The 23589-nt window shown below is 41.2% G+C and overlaps 1 protein-coding gene across 1 annotated transcript in view; it reads right to left on the bottom strand.

The window, feature by feature from the left end:
- Window positions 1-23589, bottom strand: part of LOC308407823 (voltage-gated potassium channel subunit beta-2-like) — a gene marked incomplete at both ends in the record, with an annotated part of 254708 nt that overhangs the window by 176616 nt on the left and 54503 nt on the right. The window contains 2 exons of the mRNA XM_080899720.1: window positions 6185-6229; window positions 6603-6682. Of these exons, the coding sequence (XP_080755846.1) occupies window positions 6185-6229; window positions 6603-6682 (125 nt within the window). The remainder of the gene's footprint in view (window positions 1-6184; window positions 6230-6602; window positions 6683-23589) is intronic.

Consider the following 23589-nt stretch of genomic DNA (forward strand, 5'->3'; position numbering starts at 1 on the left):
GATAACTTAAAAATGTAATTGTTTGGCTTTTTTCGGGGTTTTATTCGTTCCGGAGCAAATCGGTTTGGCTGAGATCAAAGTTATTAGATTATTAGATTAAATAAAACTGTATTAATCCATCGGGTGGGTTCCTCCGGGATTTTCACACAGCTGAATAAACATCAAACAGAAAACTGTTTAAACAGAAGTGTGAGATGGTCGAGAATTTACGGCAGTGTCCTGTTGTATTTTAGATGGCAAGGAGCAGACGGCTGAGTTTATGAAACTCCACCGACACAGCAGTGATGCAAATCTGAAGGCTAGACCATCCAATCTCAAAGCCTCGCACTTCCGGCCTTCTCGGTCTTCGAAGGACCCAGCCCGTAGATCGTAGATCGCGAAGGCTGGGTCCTCCGAAGGATGCAGCCTACGTTTTGGGACACAGCTAAAAGCTCCTCGGTTCACAGTAGCATCATTCAGCTAACATGCTAACAGCACATTTGAGTTACTCACCCCCTCCCTTTCTGTGCTGAATCGTAGCTGTCACTACCCGATCCGTACCGGAAACCCGATCGGTACCCCGCATGCGCGAAAGGTTTCTACTTCCGGTCGTAGCGTTTTACGATAGTTATGGGTCAGAGTATCTGTTAAGATGAATAACAAGTATATCTTAAAATGTTTGCAATAATGAAGCATTTCAGTACAATGTAGACAAAAACGAAAAATAAAAAGAAAGTTACGGATCAGGACTCTCCGATCCTTACTGCGCATGTGTAAAGTCTGACCGTACAAATCGGGTCTACCCGATCTGTACCGCGCATGTGCAGATGTTTTCTTCTTCTTCTGTTCGTTTAATGGCAGTTTACTCCCCAGTGTACGAGGATACCGCCACCTGCTGACTGAGCGAATAAACCCTATTATAAACTGAATTGTCGTCATTACAAACGTGTGTTAAATCTGATTTAGCGATAGTCGAGTGTGTTTATGCTTGTCTGTGAGGAGAGGATTGTTGGAATAGTGATGATGATGTGCGCTATCACTGTCAATTGTCAGTAAACACTTAATCTGGTTGATGAATCTACACGTGAGATATTACAAAGTCTGCATTATTAACTCTGTAATTAGGCGCCATTCTTCTTATTTTACAGCGCTGTTGCTCAATCGGGGGACGCTCTCTGTTGAGGAGAAAAGCATGAATTTCTTTGAGTACGGATTATCCATTGTTTAAATGTCCCGGGCAGTCGAAAAGGAGGCAGAGCTGTTGAGAAATGCTAGGAGCTAACTGGGCGCTAACCGTATCATTCAAATATATTGAATGTCGCAATGTTGGCAAAGAGAGGAAGTGACGTAAGATTTGCGCATGCGGGGTACTGATCGGGTTTCCGGTACGGATCGGGTAGTGACAGTAGCAACGAATCACTCAGGACTCACTCAGGACTCACTCATGCCCTCCCTCCTGGCTCACAGCTTCTTCTTCTTCTTGGTTGGCAACCAATGTTAAGGCGCATTACTGCCCCCTGGCTCAGTGGACATTTAAATATATATAAAAATATATATTTGATACATTTGAGGAAAATACAAATAAAATGAAATAAAAATAAATAAAATAAATGTGCACTTTAGAAATTTTTTTTGCTCTATAAAAATTGTTGTTTTTCTTTTTCAATCACTCATCTTAGCAGTAGGATATACATGAAAAGAGAAAAAAATTAAGTTTAAATGAAAATGTATTTTTTGCACTCTCTGGGCAACTGACTCAGTGATTCAAATGATTCAAAAAACACGATTCACTTTGGTGAGTGACTCATTGAAACTCAATTCAGTAAAAATAATCAAATTTACCATCACTATTCTAATGTGACAATGTTGTCTCTTGTTGTTGTCTCTGGCTCTCTTTCTCTCTCTTTCCCTCCGGCTCTGTTTCTGTGCTACTGCGAGTGCAACTACCGCCCCTCCCCCCTCTTCCCAGCGCAAAGCACAAGGCTCGCGTGCGGAGTGAAGCGGAAAAAAAGTGCAAGAGAGAGGTTAAGAGAAAGAAAAAAAACAACACGGCTCCGTCGTTCACTTTAAAGAGCCGTGTCTAAGAGCCATTTTGTTCGCGACCGACACATCACTAGTCACTACCCTGCTTTTGCACACCACTTTCTTATATGCGTTTTTCTTGTTAACACACAGAGCACACATTGCACACGCAAAGTCAGCTGATCTCATCCGATGCAGATTTGCTCCTTGATCAAGTGACATTTGTCCGGATTTTTGGCACGAGTGGCATCGGATCAGCACCGCAGGTGGATCGCCCGATTTTCATACCCAGCCCAGCTGATATTAACCAGAGTAATTTACTAAAATTATATGCACTCCTGTTATTAAGTCCAGTTCAGTCTGCTAATGCTGATACGAACGTTAATAGGTGTGTTGCCTAAGCCTAATAATTCAAATAACAGGCTTGAAATTTACCCGTTATTGTTTTTTCTCTGTATTGTAAATTCTGTCTAAGAAGAAATCTGAGGCTGCTGTTGTGAGAATGAACTACCAAAGCTTTTTCTGAATAAATCAATAAAGATCCATTTATGGAAAGCTGTGAGGAAGGCAGTTTTTTCTTTAATTATATCCAACAATATAACATATTTGACCACTTTTAATTGATTTTTCTAACTTTTTAATTATTAATTATTATCTAATTTCTAGTAAGTGGCCCAGCCCAGGCCCTCCTATATTTTTATGTATGTGGCCCTCAGTGAAAAAAGTTTGGACACCCCTGATCTAAAGACATGAACACATTCAGGAAATCCCTTAAAGCATCATTAACAAGTTTGTGGAATATATTGTGCGAGTGAGTGGCATAACTAGGTACTAGGTACTTGAAGTGACCAAGGGGTGTGTTTTCCATTGGTCAGCTCTGCTTCTTATGACAAATTGCTTCTAATGCCACCAGATGGATAGCTGGTGTAACCAATGTTGCTGTCCGCATATGGAGCTGCCATGGGGGAGGCCATGACTGTCTCATCTGTGGAGGAAAGAGAAGAAACCTTAGTATCAATAAACTCAATAAAAGTGTTAAGTGATGAGAATGTGTTGAGCTCCAACTAGTATGCTAAAGAGCTCAGAGTCTTGGCTTACTTGAAGTAGGAAATTATTGAGATGCCTTGGGGAATGGCCAAAAGTGTGACTGGTTCAAGGTAGGTTGTAGAAGCCAAAGAAGAGTGGGCAGACAGAAGAGTTTGACAGAGGTCCGACGGAGCAAGAAGGCGTCGAGCAGGCAGGTGAGTATAAAAAGGATTCATGGGAGCCACCAGAAAGCGCGTAGGCAGGTGAGCATGGAAATACTCACCTCTCTACTTGCCAAAAGAATAAGAAGTTAGCACATGAGGGAAGAGCACAAATAGCCGACCTGTTTATCACACTAAGCTGATAATCTGATCACATCTGAATGGCAACGCTGTTCCTTTTGAACTGTGGCTGATGGATCGCAGGTGGTCTGCTCAGAAACCAGAAAGACTCTACTCCACAGTGGCAGAGTATCTCTGCTGCACATCTCAACAGTAAAGGAAAAAACATTTACAGACCAGTGGCTGATTATGAGACATGGGTATGTACACATCCGAGTCATTTTCTTGAGGTTGTTCACTCAGAACAGAAGCAGATAGCCTGGAGGATCTTTAAGTGAGAGGTATACCATTTTAGAGTTAACATCAATTTGAAATTACTGAGAGAGATGTTACACTTTATTGAATGGAATTCCTGACTGGGTAAACATTTCTGTAAAGACAGAAATGGAGCCCATAGTGATTTGTTAAAGGATATAAAAGCCTTACATTCTTTACAATAATTTCACCCCACACCACATATGTTTTCAGTTTTAGTATTTTCATGTATTTAGTATTTGATTTTCTTTGGCCATTTTATTATATTTTATATTTATATATTTATGGGAAAAATATATTATGCAATGTACTAATGGTTTAATGGTTAATGGTTTAATTATTTATATAGCACATTTAATTACAACAGGAGCGTTGACCAAAGTGCTGTACAAGAATACAACATACATAATAAAAAAAACTGTACAGCAATACAACATACCTAATAAAATAACAAATAACTCTCATGCTGTATTAAAAGCCAATAAATAAAAATGCGTTTTAAGATAAGATTAAAAAAGATTGACAGTGGGAGCCTGTCTGATGTATAGGGGTAAATTATTCCACAGCTTAGGCGCTACGACTGCAAATGCTCGATCACCTCTATGAACCAGCCTCAACCTTGATACAGCTAAAAGCAAAAGATCACTTGATCTAAGAGATCTAAAGGGGGTATAAGTCTGCAAGACGTCAGACAAATACACGGGAGGATGTCCATTCAGGGCTTTGTAGGTCAACAATAAATTTTTAAAGTTAATTCTGAAGCGGACAGGGAGCCAATGAAGAGAGGCGAGCACTGGGGAAATGTGTTCACATCCTTTAGTACGTGTCAGAAGACGAGCTGCAGCATTCTGGACCAACTGCAGCCTTGCCAGGCAGGTCTGACTACAGTATAAGGAGTTACAGTAGTCCAGCTGGGATATAATAAAAGCATGAATCGCCCGTTCTAAGTTTTTAAAAGATGAAAATGATCTCACCTTAGATAAAAGCCTCAGTTTGAAGAAGGACCGCTGTACGACTGAGCTAATTTTTTTTTCAAAGGTGAAATTGCTGTCAAATATAACCCCCAAATGTTTTGGCATGCGATTTGACAAAATTTGTGTGAGCTGTTACTCACATAACACTGAACTGTATTAGAAAGAAAATATGAACAGGGAACTGTTAACAAGTCCGAATCATAACGCGCAGTGTTGCCTGTAGTGTCTTTTGATTGATTGTCTGTTTTTTAACTCTGTGAAAAAGAAAAAGAAAGTATTGAAATAGGAAATAACCTTTATTTGGCACAAGTGTACTGAGTGCCTTCAAGGACACACTCAGTACACTTAGTGCCTGGAAGAATGCCCAGGTTGCAAAAAAAAGGTAATATATGCTCGTTAAAGTACACACACTCATAACTGTTCTTGTGAGAAGCCCATAGAAGGAAAAATGGTACTGTGTGACAGTTTTAAGGCAAAGGAGGGTGGAAGTGATAAAATGTAATAAAAAGCTCACTGGTACCTTCCCCCTTTGAGCACTTGCATGAAACCTTGTATTTGGTGCTTTTGCTCCCTTGCAAGAATTTTTATTCAGTTTACTTCTGAGATATATCTACATATGTATTCATATGTATTATTCTTGAAGGTTTTTGAAATACTATTTATAATAAATGAACATTGTAAAATAAAATGTATATTGTAATCAATAATCGCATAACGTGCATTGGGAGGAGGCCCCAGGGCAGACCCAGGACACGCTGGAGAGATTATATCTCTCGGCCTGGGAACGCCTTGGTGTTCCCCTGGATAAGCTGGAGGAGGTCCCAGGACACACTGGAAAGATTATATCTCTCGGCTGGCCTGGGAGCGCCTGGGTGTTCCCCCAGATAAGCTGGAGGAGGTGGCTGGGGAGAGGGAGGTCTGGGCCTCTCTGCTTAGGCTGCTGCCCCCGCGACCCAGCCTCGGATAAAGCGGATGAAGATGGATGGGTGCATTGATATTTTTACCACTAGCTTTTGGATTTTACTTTTTTTTTTTTTTTTCCTGTTCACCCGTTTAATCAGTGACTGACAAGATAATAAATGGAAACAGGCAACTTTGTATTTTGCTGCCCTGATTCATGCTTATTACACAGAAATTTCCATACATGTTTCCTTTTAATAAGCCAGAACATTGAACACTATATTTAATCTATTATTATTTTTAAGAAAAGTTGAATGCTGGAAACCCAAGTTAGGATTATATAAAGAATTATCAAATGGTAAAACTATGATATTATGCTAAAACATCAGCCAAAATTAACTTACTATTGAATAATGAGATTATTACCAGCTCCCTATTACCAACTCCTTTTTCTGGTAACTGAGTAGTAGTAGTAACTTGGAAATTTCCAAATTATTACCTTATTATTGCCCCCTTGGTATTCCACTACTACCATATTATTACTGAGCTGTAATAGAGTGCTATCCAATCATCTGAAAACAAAAAAAAATCCCAAAAGATGGGTACACATTTCAAAATAATAATGTAAATCTACTTTTAATATCACAAATTGCAAGCAATCACAAACAAGGCCCAGAAGAACTCTACCTCCATCCTTTCTTTTTTAGGATACTTCCCAAGACAGCTTCAGCTCTTGGAAAAGAATTAATGAAAGAGAGAGAGAGAGATTTTTTAAAATGTGGCTATTAAAAAAAACTCAATTAAATTAATAAATGTTATACACCAAAAAGTTATTCTTTTGCCCTATGACATCCAGCTAGGCTCCAGTCCCCCTGTGACCTTGAATTAATCCTAACCCTTAAGGAAATGAATGAACTGATGGATCAGTAGTTCAAACCTACAGTTACTGTCTTGCAAAGTTAGTTGTTCTGTCTCATATCTCTAAAATAACTAGGCAGCATCCAATGCAATACAACTACTTGGATGCATGTATGTAACTTTGCATAAACAAAACATTTGTCCAGTCACTTTTTATTCAAACAAATTGAAATATAGTAATACTTACTTTCCAGAGTTATAGACTTCAGCTGTGTCAAACAAGTTGATTCCATTCTCGTATGCTATTGTCATGAGTTCTTCTGCCACCTTCAGAAGAGAAACATAATAACTATAAAGATAAGCAGCTGCTGCACAATTATATTTAGGAACATTTTTACCTTAGTCAACGTTTGATAAATATTAGCTTACACTACATAATCCCTTGCTTAAAAATGATGACTTACATTATTTGAAAGAAAAAATAATAATAAACGAAAATGTATTAGATTACTACCACCATATTTTGCAAGTTTGCAACTGTAGCAAACCTATTAGTGCCTTTTTCAGAAGATTGAAGAACAATCTGAAAACAGATTGTAAAGTTAACTCATTTAAAAATCAGTTCAGCTTTGGTGTGTCTATTGTAATTTCTGTACTATTTATCAGCCTTATTGTGAGGTATTAGTATCTCTCTTGGTTCCTAGTACACCCTCTCTATGAAAAACAAAAGAACCTCAAGTACCTCCTAAAACAGTTTTTCGGATGCTTCAGAAAAAGCTTCTCTCTGTGCTATGTTTACTAGGCTCCTGCTAACCACAAGTTTATCCTCCAAAGAATTATTCCTCAGCCAACTCCTACTTTGGATTCGGGAGACAGACACTGAATTGGGTGACCCTGAATCCTCCCTTAGTTATGCTGCAGTAGGCCTAGGCTGCTGCGGGGTTACCAGGATGGACTGAGCATTTCTTCGTTATTTACCAACTGTTAATTTGAATTTAATCATTAGCTATTATTAATCTGTGTCTCTCTTCCACAGTGTATCTTTTCTCTTGTCTCCTCAGATTGTTAGGATTTTTCTCTGTATTATTTCAAATCAAATCAAATCAAATCACTTTTATTGTCACATCACATGTGCAGGTACATTGGTACAGTACATGTGAGTAAAATTCTTGTGTGCGAGCTTCACAAGCAACAGAGTTGTGCAAAATACAATAACGTAAACAAGCAAAATACAAGAATGGCTAAATCTGAAACTAATAAATATATGTACAATATATAATAGTATATGCATTTCTGGATGTGTATACTAAATTTTTTTCTACGTGTGTGTGTGTGTGTATACACATATTTTACAAATTAAATAGAGTAAACAATAAAATAAAATATATAAAAATATTAGGGGTGCAACGATACACAAAATTCACGGTTCGGTTCGGTTCGATACTTTGGTGTCACGGTTCGATATTTTTTCGATACAAAAAAAATGTTCATGCCTTTTTAATTTGTCATTTATTAAAATTATAAATATATATTTTAACTCAAAAGTACAGTTTTTAAATTTAACGCTAACCCTTGTGCGTGTTTTTTATTTTGACAGCGAATGCGCACCTGCGGACCACTTATGTGCAGCCCTGGTTATTTAGCTCGTCATATTGCAGCCACAGAAATTATTTTGTCCATGAAACCATAAAGCTGCACTTTCTTTTTGCCTTATAGTCTGATTTGTCATAACTTCTCCGTTTTGTGGTAAGCTTTTCTTTGGCTGTCACTTCTTCACCCTGACCCGTCTTATTTGGCTCAGCAGAACTAAAATATATATCCTGCTGCTTTTACACACGCACTCACATAAGCTCAGCGATTCTCTGCGCGATCAACCTCTCACATGTTTAAGCTGCGGGAGATTTCACTTGTCATGTTTGCATAGTAAGCTAAAGATTAATAAGACGATGTCAGAGGAATTGGTGCACAAATTATCATCACTCACAGATCAGTGCTGTCGCTCTCTATACACAGTTCGCGGGATTGCAAAGTGAAAGCAAAAAACAAGCGCAAATTCAAACGCGATTTCAATATGTCCCATATTGACAGTGGCTCACCGATGCCAATGACATAATAACCCAGCTACATTTCCGAAAGAATGCAAAAGCATTGACATATATTTTTCCTTCCTACAATAGCCCGACGGGCAGGGCAGAGATAGATTTTGGTACCCCGACTGGAAAAATCGCTAGCCCCGGGACGTCGGGCTAGCGATATTGCGAGCCCTGTATCTGATTGAGGAATCACTCATCTTTGGAAAAGAGAGTTTATTACAGAGAAATGTCTCTTTCCAAAATAAAAGTTATACTATCCACTTCTTCTGGGCTATATTCTCAGCAGCATAAAGAGAATCATGTGCTAACGGCTGTCTAAATGACTCGGCTAAAGTTAGTAGCATGCTTGCTTTTTTTTGTCTGCTTCCACTTGTCTTTGCACTAGGATGATGTCGGCGTAAATGTGCAGTCATATTCGTTGTGTTCCCACTAGTGCTTTCAGGTTAATCTCGTTGAAATGACCTTAACGCCACAACACGGCAAATCTCCGTTAACGAGCTACCGCCGATCGCCCCGTGCATGGGGCTAGACGGCCAACACGTTAACGAGCTAACTGCGCTAACACACTAGTTCCCACCCATGTAATTGAGCATTGCATGGCACATCCAACATACTGTTTTACTTTAGTCCATGACTCGCTTACCTTCAGGGTCATACGTCACATGAAAACCAAAATAATTCCAAACGCCAGATCTGAATGAGAGTGGGGGAGGTGCCCTGCGCTCTTCCTTCTGACTATGCTGTCTGTGTTGAGCACTCAGTGAATCTGCGTTCGACTACTCCGCCTAGGCTGCACTGTCGAGCCTAGGCGGAGTAGTCGAACGCAGATTCACTGAGCGCTCAACACAGACAGCATCGTCAGAAGGAAAGTTGATAAAATAAATTACAAATTTTGTATTGTTCGATACATATGCATACCGAACCGAAAGCACTGTATCGAACGGTTCAATATCGATACGAATATCGTTGCACCCCTAAAAAATATACAGAGTTGAGACATGTGCAAAACAGTGGCATTACTGTACAGTATGGAGTGCATAATGTTGAAGTTCTAGTAGTGAAGGTGAGGTGTCTATGACGTGTTCAGCAGTCTGATGGCCTGGTGGAAGAAGCTGTCTCTCAGTCTGCTGGTTCGGGACCGGATGCTGCAGAACCTCCTTCCTGAGGGAAGTAGTCTGAACAGTTTATGGCTGGGGTGACTGGAGTCCTTGATGATCCTCCCCACTTTCCTCAGGCAGCGCTTCCTGTAGATGTCTTGGAGGGAGGGAAGCTCACCTCCAATTATCCGTTCGGAGCACCGCACTACTCGCTGGAGAGCTTTGCAGTTGTAGGCGGTGCTGTTGCCATACCAGGTGGTGATGCATCCAGTGAGGATGCTCTCAATGGCACAGTGATAGAAGGTCCTGAGGATGCGGGGATTCATGCCAAATCTTTTCAGTCTCCTGAGAAAGAAGAGGCGCTGTTGCGCCTTCTTCACTGTTTTGTTTATGTGTACTGTCAGTGCGCCCCAGGGTGGCTGTGGCTACAATGTAGCTTGCCATCACCAGTGTGTGAATGTGTGTGTGAATGGGTGGATGACTGGATATGTAAAGCGCTTTGGGGTCCTTAGGGACTAGTAAAGCGCTATATAAATACAGGCCATTTACTGACCACGTAAGATCCTCAGCCAGATGTACCCCAAGGAACCGGAAGCTGCTCACTCTCTCCACAGCAGCGCTGTTGATGGTGATGGGGGTGTGTACTTCTCTGCACCTCCGGAAGTCCACTATCAACTCCTTTGTCTTTGCGACGTTGAGTGTGAGATGGTTGTCTTGACACCAGTGGGTCAGGGCGCTGACCTCCTCCCTGTAGGCCGTCTCATCACCGTTGGTGATAAGACCCACCACTGTAGTGTCGTCCGCAAACTTCACAATATTTTAGGGTCTTGCAGTGACTGCTGTTCTGATTTGGCACTGTATAAATTAGGTTTATGCATAGGTTCAATAAGGACACCTATGCATTCATCTGCCTGCTTTCCTGGGTTTTTGATGCTAATTTATTCTTTGCTTCACCATCACTTTCCTGAGTATTAATTTTTCTATGTCAATAAATCATGTTCAGTTCTTCCAAATATTATCTCCAAATTTAATCACTGAACTGAATCTCCAGTGGCGCTACTTTCTTACTTTCTCCAGTACACTTACTTTTGCTTGTGACACTTGTAAACATTATTCCCCTGTGTATGTCACGAAAGAGGGCATGGGCAGGATTTTTGGTTGAGGTGCCATGTTTCTGGGCCAAACAAAGCGCTAGTGAAAGAGGAGCCAAAGGACATGGATAACACCAGCTATGGTTCGTACTTGCTGTGCGGTCGGTTGTAATGTTAGACCGCACAACACCGGCAAGGGAATAAGCTTGAAAAAGGTTTATCTTTTCATTCTTTCCCCACCTGGAAGCAATATGAGGCCGCTCATGTATCGGATGTTACCAAAAGAAGGCGTCTAGTCTGGATAGCAGCTGTGAGACGAGCTGATATCCAGTTCTCTTCCATCTCCAAATATCTGTTGGTGTGCTCCAGAAATTTTCATTCCGGTAAGCTCTACATATGTTCATATCACTCTTTATCCGGTCTTTAAGTCTGACGTCACTAGCCGTGTTTGGGCTCAAATTCCGCTGCAGGTCCAAAAATCTAACGATCACTGTGGCATCACTGAGAGTTGAAAAACGATCTAAAGTCTTTCATTTGTAATAAAATGATCAGCGTTCTGCTCTACCAGGTGTAACAATTGAGTTTATCATCCAGGCATCCATGAAAACTAAACAGAATTCATGACATTTAACGGAGTTAGAAATTAGCAGGAAGTTTTGGAAACAAATTCAAACGTACACCTCTGCTCTCACTTCCAACATAAATGAAGACAGAAAACTAAACAGCAGTGACGTTTGTAGGGTTACTGAAGTTTGGCTAGCTGGTATATAATGATGTGCTACGTGACCGCTAGCAACACAGCTGTGTGAGCATAATATAAACATGCTAACTTTTTTCCACTTGATGAAAGTTAAAGTGAGGATTCTCGGTGGTCAGGAACAAATGTAATCTTATGGCAGAATGCTGTAAACCAGCGGTCCCCAACCTTTTTTGCGCCACGGACCGGTTTATGCTCGACAATATTTTCACGGACCGGCCTTTAAGGTGTCGCGGATAAATACAACAAAATAAAACTAGTACCGGTACCGAAAAAAAGAAAATTTATTCATAACACATGTGAAAAGACCAAGGAAAACAGAGTAAACGATAAAAACGATAACAAAATAACGCTGAAAACCAATAAAAACCCTGAAAACTATACATTTCACACCTGAGCCTCAACTCTCGCGGCCCGGTACCAAATGATTCACGGACCGGTACTGGTCTGAGGCCCAGGGGTTGGGGACCGCTGCTGTAAACCGACCAAACTTCAGCCAGGAGAACAACTGAGATAATTCATCCACAAGGATGAATAGGTTAGTCAATCATATACTGCTGCATGGGCTGGGCTGTAGCTACATCGTAAGGTTTTCAAAACTGAGCTTTAAAATGATAAGATAAGATAAGATAAGATAGAACTTTATTAATCCCTCGGGTGGGTTCCTCTGGGAAATTCGACTTCCAAAAAAAGCACAGCAACGACCGAAGTTACAGTTACAGAACTGTTATATATATATATATATACACACACACACACACACACACACACACACACACACACACACATATATAAATAATGATTAGCGGTAATAAAAGCCAAGGGAGGCCAACAGTGATCACTGACTGTTTTTAGGAGCTTTTTTAGATTAAATAGAATAAAATACAAAACATTAAACATGTTAACAACACAAAAGCCATATTAAATGCAGACTACTTTAGGCCCAGAAGCAGGATTCCTCACGCCACCACTTAAAGACCGGATAGCCTATTAGTTTTATTTTCGATGCACTCTGAGGTCATAGCAAATTAGAACAAACATCCTAATGAGTAATTTTGCAGAACTATGTTCTATTTATAGAGTTGCTAATTATTGGCATTATTGCAAGAAAACCAGCCTATGAAATGGATAAAACACATCGTGACTGGGTTCCAGCACTACACAAGGGGCACTCCGAAATCTCTGCTTCAAACATACCACCATGCCAATCAGATTACTTATTTCATGTGAGGGTGAAGAGGTGACCCTTCTGGATAAGATGGTGAAGGTTTGCTGGGTTTTGGTGAACAGTGTGGTAGTAAAACAAGGGAAAAATTAAACTTGCTCTTGTTAAATATTCTTAAGTCTTGTGCTGTATAAATAGCGGTAATTTTTCAAAAGATACAGTAAATTAATTAGTGTTAGTAGTGGGTGATATGTATATGCTGTCATGATTTTGTGTAAACATTTTGTCATTTGTAAACTATAAATGACATGGATTCTACATTGTAACTGATGTGATGTTCTATAAAGTGGTTTTAATAAAAATAAAAAAGGCAAAAATTAGTTTGTTTTTTTATTCAACTTTTGAACAGTGGTACTCAGTCAGTACATATTCAGTAAAGGCAAATTATTTACATGGCAGTGCACTTCAGCCATAAATCTAGACCCCTAGATAAAACATTATGGGTCATTCCCACAACCCACAGCTTTACTGTGTTCCAGCAAAGTATCCAATAGCAATGACAACTCCTCCACAGTAGCAGGTGGGATTTTTCTTTTTTGAGGACGGCTCCTTTTACCTTTCAATATGGATGATCTGTTTATGTTTTGATCGAGAGCCGTTTTTTGGGCAGCAGAAGAGAAGAAGTCTATCTTATGGCCAACCTCTGGCTGTATCTTGTAGTGATGTGTTGGTCGCGAACGAAACGGCTCTTAGAGCCGGGTCTTTGACGTGAACGACGCGAGCCGGCTCCTAATCGCCAGCCGTGTTTTTTCTTTTTTTTCCTTCTCTCACCCTCTCTCCCGCACTTTTTTCCGTTTCACTCCGCATGCGAGCCTTGTGCATTGTGCTGGGAAGAGAGAGGAGTGGCGGTAGTTACACTCGCAGTAGCACAGGAACAGAGCAGGAGGGAGAGAGAGAAAGAGAGCCAGGGACAACAATGTCGTAATCATCCACAACTATTTTCAGTTGCAGATGATAAAGGATTTAGAAAGTTTATTCATGCATATGGCAGAGAATGTGCATCTTCTTTTTGTTTTCATATTTTAATTTATATTTAATTGTGTTGTGGTTTTTTTAACTCCGCCATTGCCTGGTCCCAAGTCCAGGATGAGAAAGGAGGTGGGTTGGGCGTGGGGCTAGTAACCCCACATTTTAAAAATAAGCCATGCTACAGAAACTGCAACAACAACAAATACATCCCAACAACTGCCTGGACGGGAAGACTCCTCTTCAGTGGGGCTCATGACGCATGCCGGTGAAAGCCTTCGGGAAGCCAGCTCGCCGACAAGTCTTCTTACGGCCAAGACCAGGATAGGGACCTGGAACATCAGAACCCTGTATGAAAGTGGCAAGTCAGCACAGGTGGCCAGTGAGATGAGAAGATACAGCATCAAGGTTCTCGGACTATGTGAGACCCGATGGAATGGAAGCGGCCAGACCAGACTGTCTTCAGGGGAAACCATAATCTACTCCGGGCACGAGAACGCGGACCACAATCACACCCAAGGAGTTGTGCTACTGTTGGCACCAGAGGCTACGAGGGTGCTGATGGCATGGGAACCCATCTCACCAAGACTTATGATAGCCAGGTTCAACTCCAAGGGCAGGAAGGATCATCATCATTCAATGCTATTCACCCACTAACGCAGCACAAGCAGAAGAAAAAGAAGATTTTTACAGTTCCTTGCAATCCCTTTTTGACCGGACTCCACGAAGAGACATAAAGATTGTCATGGGCGAATTGAATGCGAAGGTGGGAGGCGACAACATAGACAGAGAACTCATCATGGGCAGACAAGGCATAGGCACCTGCAACGAGAACGGAGAGCTGTTAACAGACTTCTGTTGCTTCAATGACCTAGTCATAGGTGGCACCATCTACCCACACAGGAAGATCCATAAGACCACTTGGACTTCACCAGATGGGAATACTGACAACCAGATCGACCACTACACCATCGACGGCAAGTGGAGACGAAGTATGCTGGACGTCAGAGTAAGGCGTGGCGCAGATGCAGCCTCACACCATCAGCTGCTAGTGGCAACACTGAAGACCAAGCTGAGATCCATCTGTGACTCTTCTGGAAGACCACACCATAAGTTCAACATACAGTTTTTGAAAGACGTCAAGAAAGCAAAAGAGTTCAACTGGGAAGTCAGGAACAGTTTCGAGGCGTTGGGGGACAAAGAGACAATAGAGAACCACACCTGATTGTCATGGACTGGATCATGAGAAGAACCCACAGAGGGCAGCAACACCGGTATCCAGTGGACCCTCACCAAACAGCTGGAGGACCTGGATTTTGCAGACAACATCAATCTTCTGTCCCATAAGCAGCAACATGCACAGTACAAGCTTACCCGGCTCGCTGAAGAGGCAGAAAAGATCTTCAGGATCAATGTCAGAAAAACGATGGTGATGCGGTTGAACAACCGACAAGAATATCCACTGCAACTACAGGGAGAAGGCTTGGTGGAAACCAACCGCTTTGTCTACCTAGGAAGCATAGTCAACAGCGACGCAGATGAAGACGTTAGGAGCCGGAACAACAAAGCAAGGCTTGCATTCAACACCCTGCGACCCATCCGGAACTCCAAAGCCTTATCTCAGCACAGCAAGATCTGCATCTTCAACAGCAATGTGAAAGCAGTCCTTCTGTTTGGGTCCGAGACGTGGCGGGTGACCAAGACCCCTACCAGCATTTTCATCAACAAGTGCTTGCGACTCATCCTCAACATCAGATGGCCTGAGAACACAAAACACAGGTCTGTGTTTGAGATCTTCTCAAACACAGACCTGTGGAAGAGAACCAGCCAGTCGGTCAAGACATCAAGAAGAGAAAATGGGGCTGGTTGGCCACACACTTCGAAAACCACTCGACAGCATTGCAAGGCAAGCACTGGACTGGAACCCACAAGGGAAAAGGAAAGTGGGGAGACCCAAACAGACGTGGAGAAGATTTGTCGAGAGCAAAGTGAAGGTCGTCGGAGTGACATGGACCCAGCTAAAGAGAGCAGCCCAGAACAGAGTCCGTTGGCGTGGTGTTGTTGCGGACCTATGCTCCCCCAGGGGTCAACAGGAAAATTGATTGTGTTGTGGTTTGCAGTGTTTTGTGTTGTTTCACTTTAAATTTGTTTAAAAGGAAAGAGCTGAAAATTTAAATAGTTAAAAGTTGAAATGTGAATAGTTGGTTTTTGTATTATATGATTTATTTATTACATTTTATGTGGAGTGAATAGTATAGTATATTTACGGTGGCTCCTAGAGACAAAGCACTTACAAACTTCAAAACACGTACGAACTCTGAAGCACGTACAAACCCTGAAGCACATACAAATTCCAAAACACGTAAAAAGTCCATAGCACGTACAAACGCCAAAGCACGTACAAACTCCAAAACACGTAAAAACTCAGAAACACGAAAAAACTCAGAAGTACATAAAAACTCAGAAGAACGTAAAAACTCCAAAAAACGTACAAAAGACAAAAGAAGTGCTCCAGAATGCTACACGCAGTGTTGAGCTTTTGTTACTTAGTGGCTACACAAGCCAGCAAGTACCAACGACTGGATTTGGTGTGTGGTAGTAACAGGTAAATTAACATTTTTTTAAAATTATTTGATGATATACATGTAATACACATATGCTTTCAATTGTGTAATTTAAGTGATCTAGGTAGCTCTGTTTTGGAAGTTCAGTTAACGCTAGAAATGTGTTTTAGAGTTTGTACGTGCTTTGGAATTTTTACGTGCTTTTTGGAGTTTGTACGTGTTTTGTCTCTAGGGGCCACCGCATAAATTTATATATAAACATATATAAATAAAACTACTTTTTTTACATTAGTAATTCTTTTTGTGCATAATTTTATATTATTGTTAATAATAAATTAATTAAAGCAACAAAACAACCTGAAGAGCCGGTTCAAAGCCGAAAGAGCCGGCTCTTTTTAGTGAGCCGAGCTGAAAGAGCTGGTTCTCTAAAAAGAGACGGAAAACCTATCACTAGTATCTTGGTCATGTTACCAGGCAAAACCTTTAACCATTGAGAATAACTAAATCCTTCAGGACAATGTCACATCAGTGCACTGAACTCACTATGGCTACGTTCACACTGCATGTCTTAATGCTCAATTCTGATTTTTGATCAAATCCAATTTTTTTTCTGCTTGTTCACACTACAAATAAAATGTGACAGAAAACGCGCTCCTGTGTGAACCCTCAAACCGGCCTGCGCACAAGCAGACGTCACACACAACACGCTCTGTTCAGACCCAGACCAAACAGTATTGTTTGACTGATGGACCTTAATATAAAGACTTGCTTTGGACTTTACGTCCCCCAGTTTTGCTTTAAGTTATTTTGTTATTTACATATTGCCTAATAATTAACCTTATTGCCCTGTTAGAGAGTCGAGCGGGGGTTCAAAGGATAGTTGCAGATTTCTGTCAGAATCTGCAGATTATACAGTATAAATAAAACGTTCACGTTGCCTTCCCAACAATTTCACTAACATCTACACGGGATGGACCGGAAGAGTTTGCGATGTCTTCTCGGGCACTTCTCCGGTGCTGATAATTGGCGTCTGTTTTGTGTCAGTGACGTAAAAGACGGATTTAATGTGACATGACCATTCAAACAGCAGTCGCTTTCTAAAACATCAGATATGTATCGGATTCAGTACCACATACGAAAGTGACCCAGATCGGATTTGTGCTGTCAGGAGAAAATTGTATATAGTGTGATCAGCTTCATGAAATGTGTTCTTTTATTGATCATTAAGCAAATGTCTACGTGACTTTTGACATGAACTCTTGTGTGATAAACAACTAACAGCTTCCTCTTTCTGTAAGAACATGCAGACTTAGAAAAGGGGAGCTTCAGCTCTGAGTTCTTAGAATAACTCTGTTATCTTTGTGCACACCGACACAAGCTTGTATAAATAAAGAACGCAGACGGTGATACAGCGCGAGTCCGTGAGTGCCTCTTGCAAGGAAGAGTGCTCTGTGACCGTCCTCGCGAGTAAAAGACAACTGCAGTATTTGTGTTTTCTAACTCAGGTGTCTCAGCTGAAGAACTGCGGGGTGATTTCTAGAAATCCCGCCATGTGCTTTTCACACTGTCATACCATGATTGGATATGGGTCGCATAGGGTCAAAAAAGTCGGATTTGATGCGCTTTCGTGTGCAGTGTGAACGTAGCAGAGCCTCCACATGTTCTCACTGTAATTTGTCCCTCATGAATGAATTTATGCCTGCACCAATTTGAATGTTCGGGGGAAAAACGCATTTTACTCGCAGTACTCGAGCTGACTTACCTTTGTTTGAATGACGACGTACTCACAAATCTTCTACCCAATCTTTGGTGAATTGGATGTGTCCCTCCAGAGATTTATAATTGCAAAACTGGTTCACCTTTTACGCGCTGACTCCACAGACAAGGTACGAAAATATATCAGGCTACATCAATAGTGGAAGGTCTTCAGGGTTTCTATTCCACTGCTTTATTTCATGTGGATCCACATTTCCAATTCAATTCAATTCAATTTTATTTACATAGCGCCAAATCACAACATAAGTCGCCTCAAGGCGCTTCATAGATACAGAGAAAAACCCAACAATCATATGACCCCCTATGAGCAAGCACTTTGGCAACAGTGGGAAGGAAAAACTCCCTTTTAACAGGAAGAAACCTCCGGCAGAACCAGGCTCAGGGAGGGGCGGCCATCTGCTGCGACCGGTTGGGGTGAGAGAAGGAAGACAGGATAAAAGACATGCTGTGGAAGAGAGACAGAGGTTAATAACAGATATGATTCAATGCAGAGAGGTCTGTTAATACATAGTGAGCGAGAATGCACGCTATTTTCTGCAAGTACCATCTCTTTGCATCCAGACGCAATCTGTCTCTGTACCGTCCTTTTTCTTTTAAACTGCTTTTAAGCATGTTTCTCGCAACCGTCCTTCCAACACAGTGTGTTTGTTTTGATTCGTGGCCCCTATATATGGCGCCGTGCTCCCACAATACATTACGTCAACTCCAAAGCCCTATCGTTGAGTCACTTCCGGTATTTCAGACAATCCCTTTCCGTCAAGAGCCACTTGTTAATTTGTTGCGGACTTGTTAATTTGTTGTGGACTTGTTAAAGTGTTTTCTGAAATGTTACTTTTTTGTCAATTTTTTTATTTGTTTTTTTTTTTATGTAAAAGTGTTTTCGGAAATTTTATTTTGTTGTTGATGTTGTACATGTCATTTGCACCTCCCAGCAACCGTAGAAATTTAACCAGAGTGAGAAAACACATATACATAGCCACAATTTGATTCCAGCCAGTTGATATTTCACATTTGCACTGCAAATCTTGACCTAAATTACAAGTCAGTTTTTCTGACAGTTACTTTAACTTTAAATAAGAAAACACCCGATGCCACTACAGACACAAGTCGTAACTATGGCTAAATGCAAAGGTTTTGACCCAGCATATATAACTTGCTGAAGCTGACTAGGTGGTAATATGAGCGTTTTATATTAAGTGCTGCTAGTTTTGTCCAAGCATACACCTGACTGTAGCCAAAGTAAGATATTTAAGATATTTTTCATACTTTCCTCAGCCTTTCTGACTTGCAGTCATGCACTTTTTGTACATATACTCTGCTCAGAACAAGTACAGGAATAATTAGAAAACATTTCAGATTTCAATGAGAAAACAATCATGCTGAATATCCCAGCTGTCTATTTTCGTTTCAAATTATGAAAATGATTCATTAAACGTTTGTCGTTGTTACAGTAAAATATATAAGTTTTTTCTACTTTGGATTTTTAAGCAAGCACTTGATGACAATGAGAAGGAAAAACTCCCTTTTAACAGAAAAGAGCAAGTCTCTGGTAAGGGCAGGCATTTGACTCAACCAGCTGGGGGTAACGAAGAGTGATAGAATAAAAGAATAAGCACCACAGTCATATTAACTGTCAGAATTCTTGGACGAGGATGAGGAGTAGTGATAATCTTGTACTCGAAATTAATAATCAACCATAGAACCAGACAGAGTTTTAGCTCATTTCAAAGCCTGACTCTTAGCCTTGTCCACCTTAATTGGAAAACTAAAAAAAACAATTTTATTTGTCATTATTGTCTCACAATCTCTGATAGAAATATTGTTTTGGTTTTGTTAGCTTTTATTTTAAAGTCCACTAACCAGTCTCGCTTTTGAGCTCAACTTCCTGAAGGCCAGATTCATGGAGTGTTTGCATGTCCATAGGCTAATTATGTTCATCTGAAGGGAATTCCCTAATTGTCCACCTTCAGTGGGGTAAACCATTGAGGGTTTGAGAGCTGAGGGTGGGAGAGGACTGAATGTTTACTTTGATTTTATTTAGTTTGTTTGTATATTATTTAATTGCCATTAGTTTTGTAGTCAGATTTATGTGTAGTGTATTAAAATGACAGCAGTATTTCACTGTATATGCTTATTTGTAGGTGGAGTGTTGAGGCGGATCTCTTAATTTTGTTGGTGGCATGGTCTGTGTCTATTTAAGGAAGATTTAAGCTTGATAAGGGGATTTGACAAGGTTGACATAAGCTGTGGCTAACGTTAAGATGTACCACTGGTGAGATTGTTGAACCTTTTTCTACTTAAAAGAATTATATTCAGAGCCCTGAAAAACTGCTGAAGTCTGTTGATGCCTTTTTTCCATCATCTGTTCCCTTTCATGACCACCAGTATTCCATCCTGTCTGAGGGTTTATTAACAACGGACCTCTACAACATCTAACAATTCATCATTGATTGAAGAAAATAAGAAAAACGCTTGGTTTATTTACAGCACTGTAGCCAAGCTGTCAAAGAGTCAGAGCCTGGTTAGCCAAGCATTCTTTTAAACTTTTCTAGTAATGACTTCATGATTTTTTTAAATGAAATTTTAACCAGAAGAAAAAAGAAAATTATTCATAACTAACAAAAGTTGATTCTGTTCATCTGGACGTAGCGTTCTCAGTGGGAGAAACATTTTGTCACTCATCCAAGTGACTTCTTCAGTCTCAGCTGACTGCAGGTTTCCCCAGTCTTACAAAGAGTACATTTGCATAATGACTGAAACCAGCCCACTGAAGGAACAATGGGCTGGGAGGTCACCTTCATCAAAATTATGCAAATTCTCATGACCATTGATCAACAACCACTGATCAAGGCCCACTGATCAATGGCTATGAGTACCACTCACAGAGAGTTGGGGAATGGTTGCAATCACAGCATTGTAAAATGGGGAAGGATTTACCCTTAGTCCTCCTCGATTCAGAGATGGTCGTTCCCTTTTCATGTAAATGGCCTCCTTGACTCCGCGTTCAAACCAGCGTTCCTCCCTGTCCAGGATGTGTATGTCCTCATCAGAGTGTCCACTGGCCTGTATATGTAAATTCACTATCTTGGCCCATGTCCTCATTTTAGGTTTGACAGCGTTTTAGTAGGTAAAGGAGAATGCTTGGAAATGAATTGAGCTTCGATAGGGGGAAGGCCTCGAAGGGGACTGGCAACAGCTACCAGGCCTTGCAGATCCCCATGTAATAAATAGGAGTGAAGAACTTAAAGAATTGAGAACAAGGAGGGAAGGAGGGTGGGGCACATAAACAAGAATGAGCAGCTTGCAGAACTGGGGGAACCTACATAGATAACAACAGGAAGGAGCGTGTTTGGAGGCGTAGTCCCGCTCCTGAAATTCCGATATGTAATCTCCAATTCACTAGCTGGGCCCACGTCCTCATTTTAGGTTTGACAGCGTTTTAGTAGGTAAAGGTGAATGCCTGGACATGAATTGAGCTGCGGTTTGGGGAAGGCCTCGAAGGGGACTGGCGACGGTTCCCGGGCATGGCAGATCCCCTAAGAAGGCATCCCCTAAAAGCAGTAATAACAGTGCAATACGAAGATCGAAGATGTCAGCGGAATAATTTGATTTTTGATTCGACATATTTATACAGCACCAAGCCACAGTGACAGACGCCTCAAGACCCTACAATGATGTCTTGAGGAAACAATCATATGACCCCCTATGAGTAAGCACTTTGGAGACAGTGGGAAGGAAAACCTCCCTTTTAACAGGAAGAAGCCTACAGCAGAACCAGGCTCAGGGAGGGGCAGCCATCTGCCACGACCAGCGGATTTCTGAATGAACAGAAGTGACAGCAGCAGCTTGGGAAGAGTTGATGAATTGAAAGACTGATTAGAGGAAAATAATCTCTATAATAATAACCCCCAAAAATTGTTCAAGAGCATAGTGTGAGCCCACTGGACTTTGTGGGAGATGATAAGCCGTTTAGACGCGTTTCGACTTAGAGAGCCGTCTTGAATGATTGTGTCGAGGGTGGATGCCTGATGATGCTAGTGAAAGCACATGAGAAGTGAAGGGACGCAATGAAGAATTATGCACATGGCGAAGTTTGGATGCCTTAAAAGGAGCGATAGAGGACAGAACCTGGCATCCCGGTGCCACGAAGGTTCGCCAGTGCTTTGCGAAGTCAGGCAAGATGGCAGCGAAACTGGCATCTCGGTGCTGGAGCAGTTTGCTGCTACATCTTGTGGAAGACTGGACGAAACAGAGAAATTGGCATTCTGGAGAGAGGATTTTTTTTTTGCTCAAGTGATTGATGGCAGAAGCTGCCAATCCAGTACCAGAAGGGTAAGCTGCTTAGGGAATGGAACCTGGCATCTCGGGGCAAAGAGCTTTTTCTGCATTGCAAATGGGGAATAGAGACATGGAACCTGCCATTTTGGGGCCGAAAGGAACGTCTGCTGCTTAGCATGTGAGGGGTAGATGCAGAGAAGCTGGCATCCCAGCGGTAGAAGGATTCACTGCTGCGTTGCTGTGATAAATGCAGAGAAACTGGCAACTCTATATTAGAAAGTGTGCTGCTGTATTTGCGAATGAGGGATAAAGAAGAACCAGGCATCTCGGTGCCAAGCTTGATGTTGCATTCGTAAAGGAGGGACAGAGGAAGAGAAGCTGGCATCCCGGTGCCAGAGGGCTTTACTACTGCTTTGCAATAATGGATGCAGAGAAACTGGCAACGTGGTGGAAGAAGTTTGCTGCTGCGATTAAGAATGATGGATATAGAAAGAACCACGTAGAAGAATTCTCTGCTGCTTTAGCCATGATGAATGGACAGGAACTGGCAACTCAGGGGTAAGAAGCTTGTCGCTATGATTTGCACATGGCAGATATGGCAAGAACCTGACACCATGGTGCTAGAAGGGTTTGCTGCTGCTTGCAATTATAGATGCAGAGAAACTGGCAGTTCAGTAGTAGGGAAGCTAGATGCTGCATGCAAATGAGGGATGAAGGAAAACCTGGCAACCTGGTGCTTTTTTGCTTATTTATTTTGTGGAGCAGGGAAATTATTTTACTGCTATTGTTAAATAATCATCATCATTACCATTGTATTAATAATATAATTTACAGTATTGATATTGCATTCGGAGGTTTAAACAGTGTGTGTCTTTCAGAAAGACTAAGTTGCAGGAGTTGACAGGAAGTTGCAGAGAGTTTGCAGAAGTGAAAGCAGAGTTTAAGTTATTCTGAGGAGAAGGTTAGACGAGGCTATTTGAATTATTAGGTTATTCAAATTGTCTGTTATACTTTTATATTCTTTTATTAAGCTCTTAGTAGAGGTTCTTGATTAAAACATTTATTCAACATAGTACATGTAGTTTCAGTTAGGTTATTACACATAAGGATGAGCCTCTGGTCTGGTAAAAGGTCAGAAGTGCAACGGGTGAGATGAGAGAGCATTTGAGGACGACACACACACACACACACTCAGTTAGAGAGAATCATTTATAGGTGGAAGTTTAATCATGTTTTGCTTGGGGTTGCAAAAAGAGCAGTTTGTCGCAGAACTGCTGCTGAGGTGTCAAGATGACAAGAGAGCATCCGGCAGTGACAGGAAGTACCGGCCATGAAGATAGAAGACAATGTTCTTTTAAACTGTGTTAAAAGTCATTGTGGTTTTGAT

This window comes from Rhamphochromis sp. 'chilingali', assembly GCF_963969265.1.
Source record: "Rhamphochromis sp. 'chilingali' genome assembly, chromosome: 12".
Lineage (NCBI taxonomy): Eukaryota > Metazoa > Chordata > Actinopteri > Cichliformes > Cichlidae > Rhamphochromis > Rhamphochromis sp. 'chilingali'.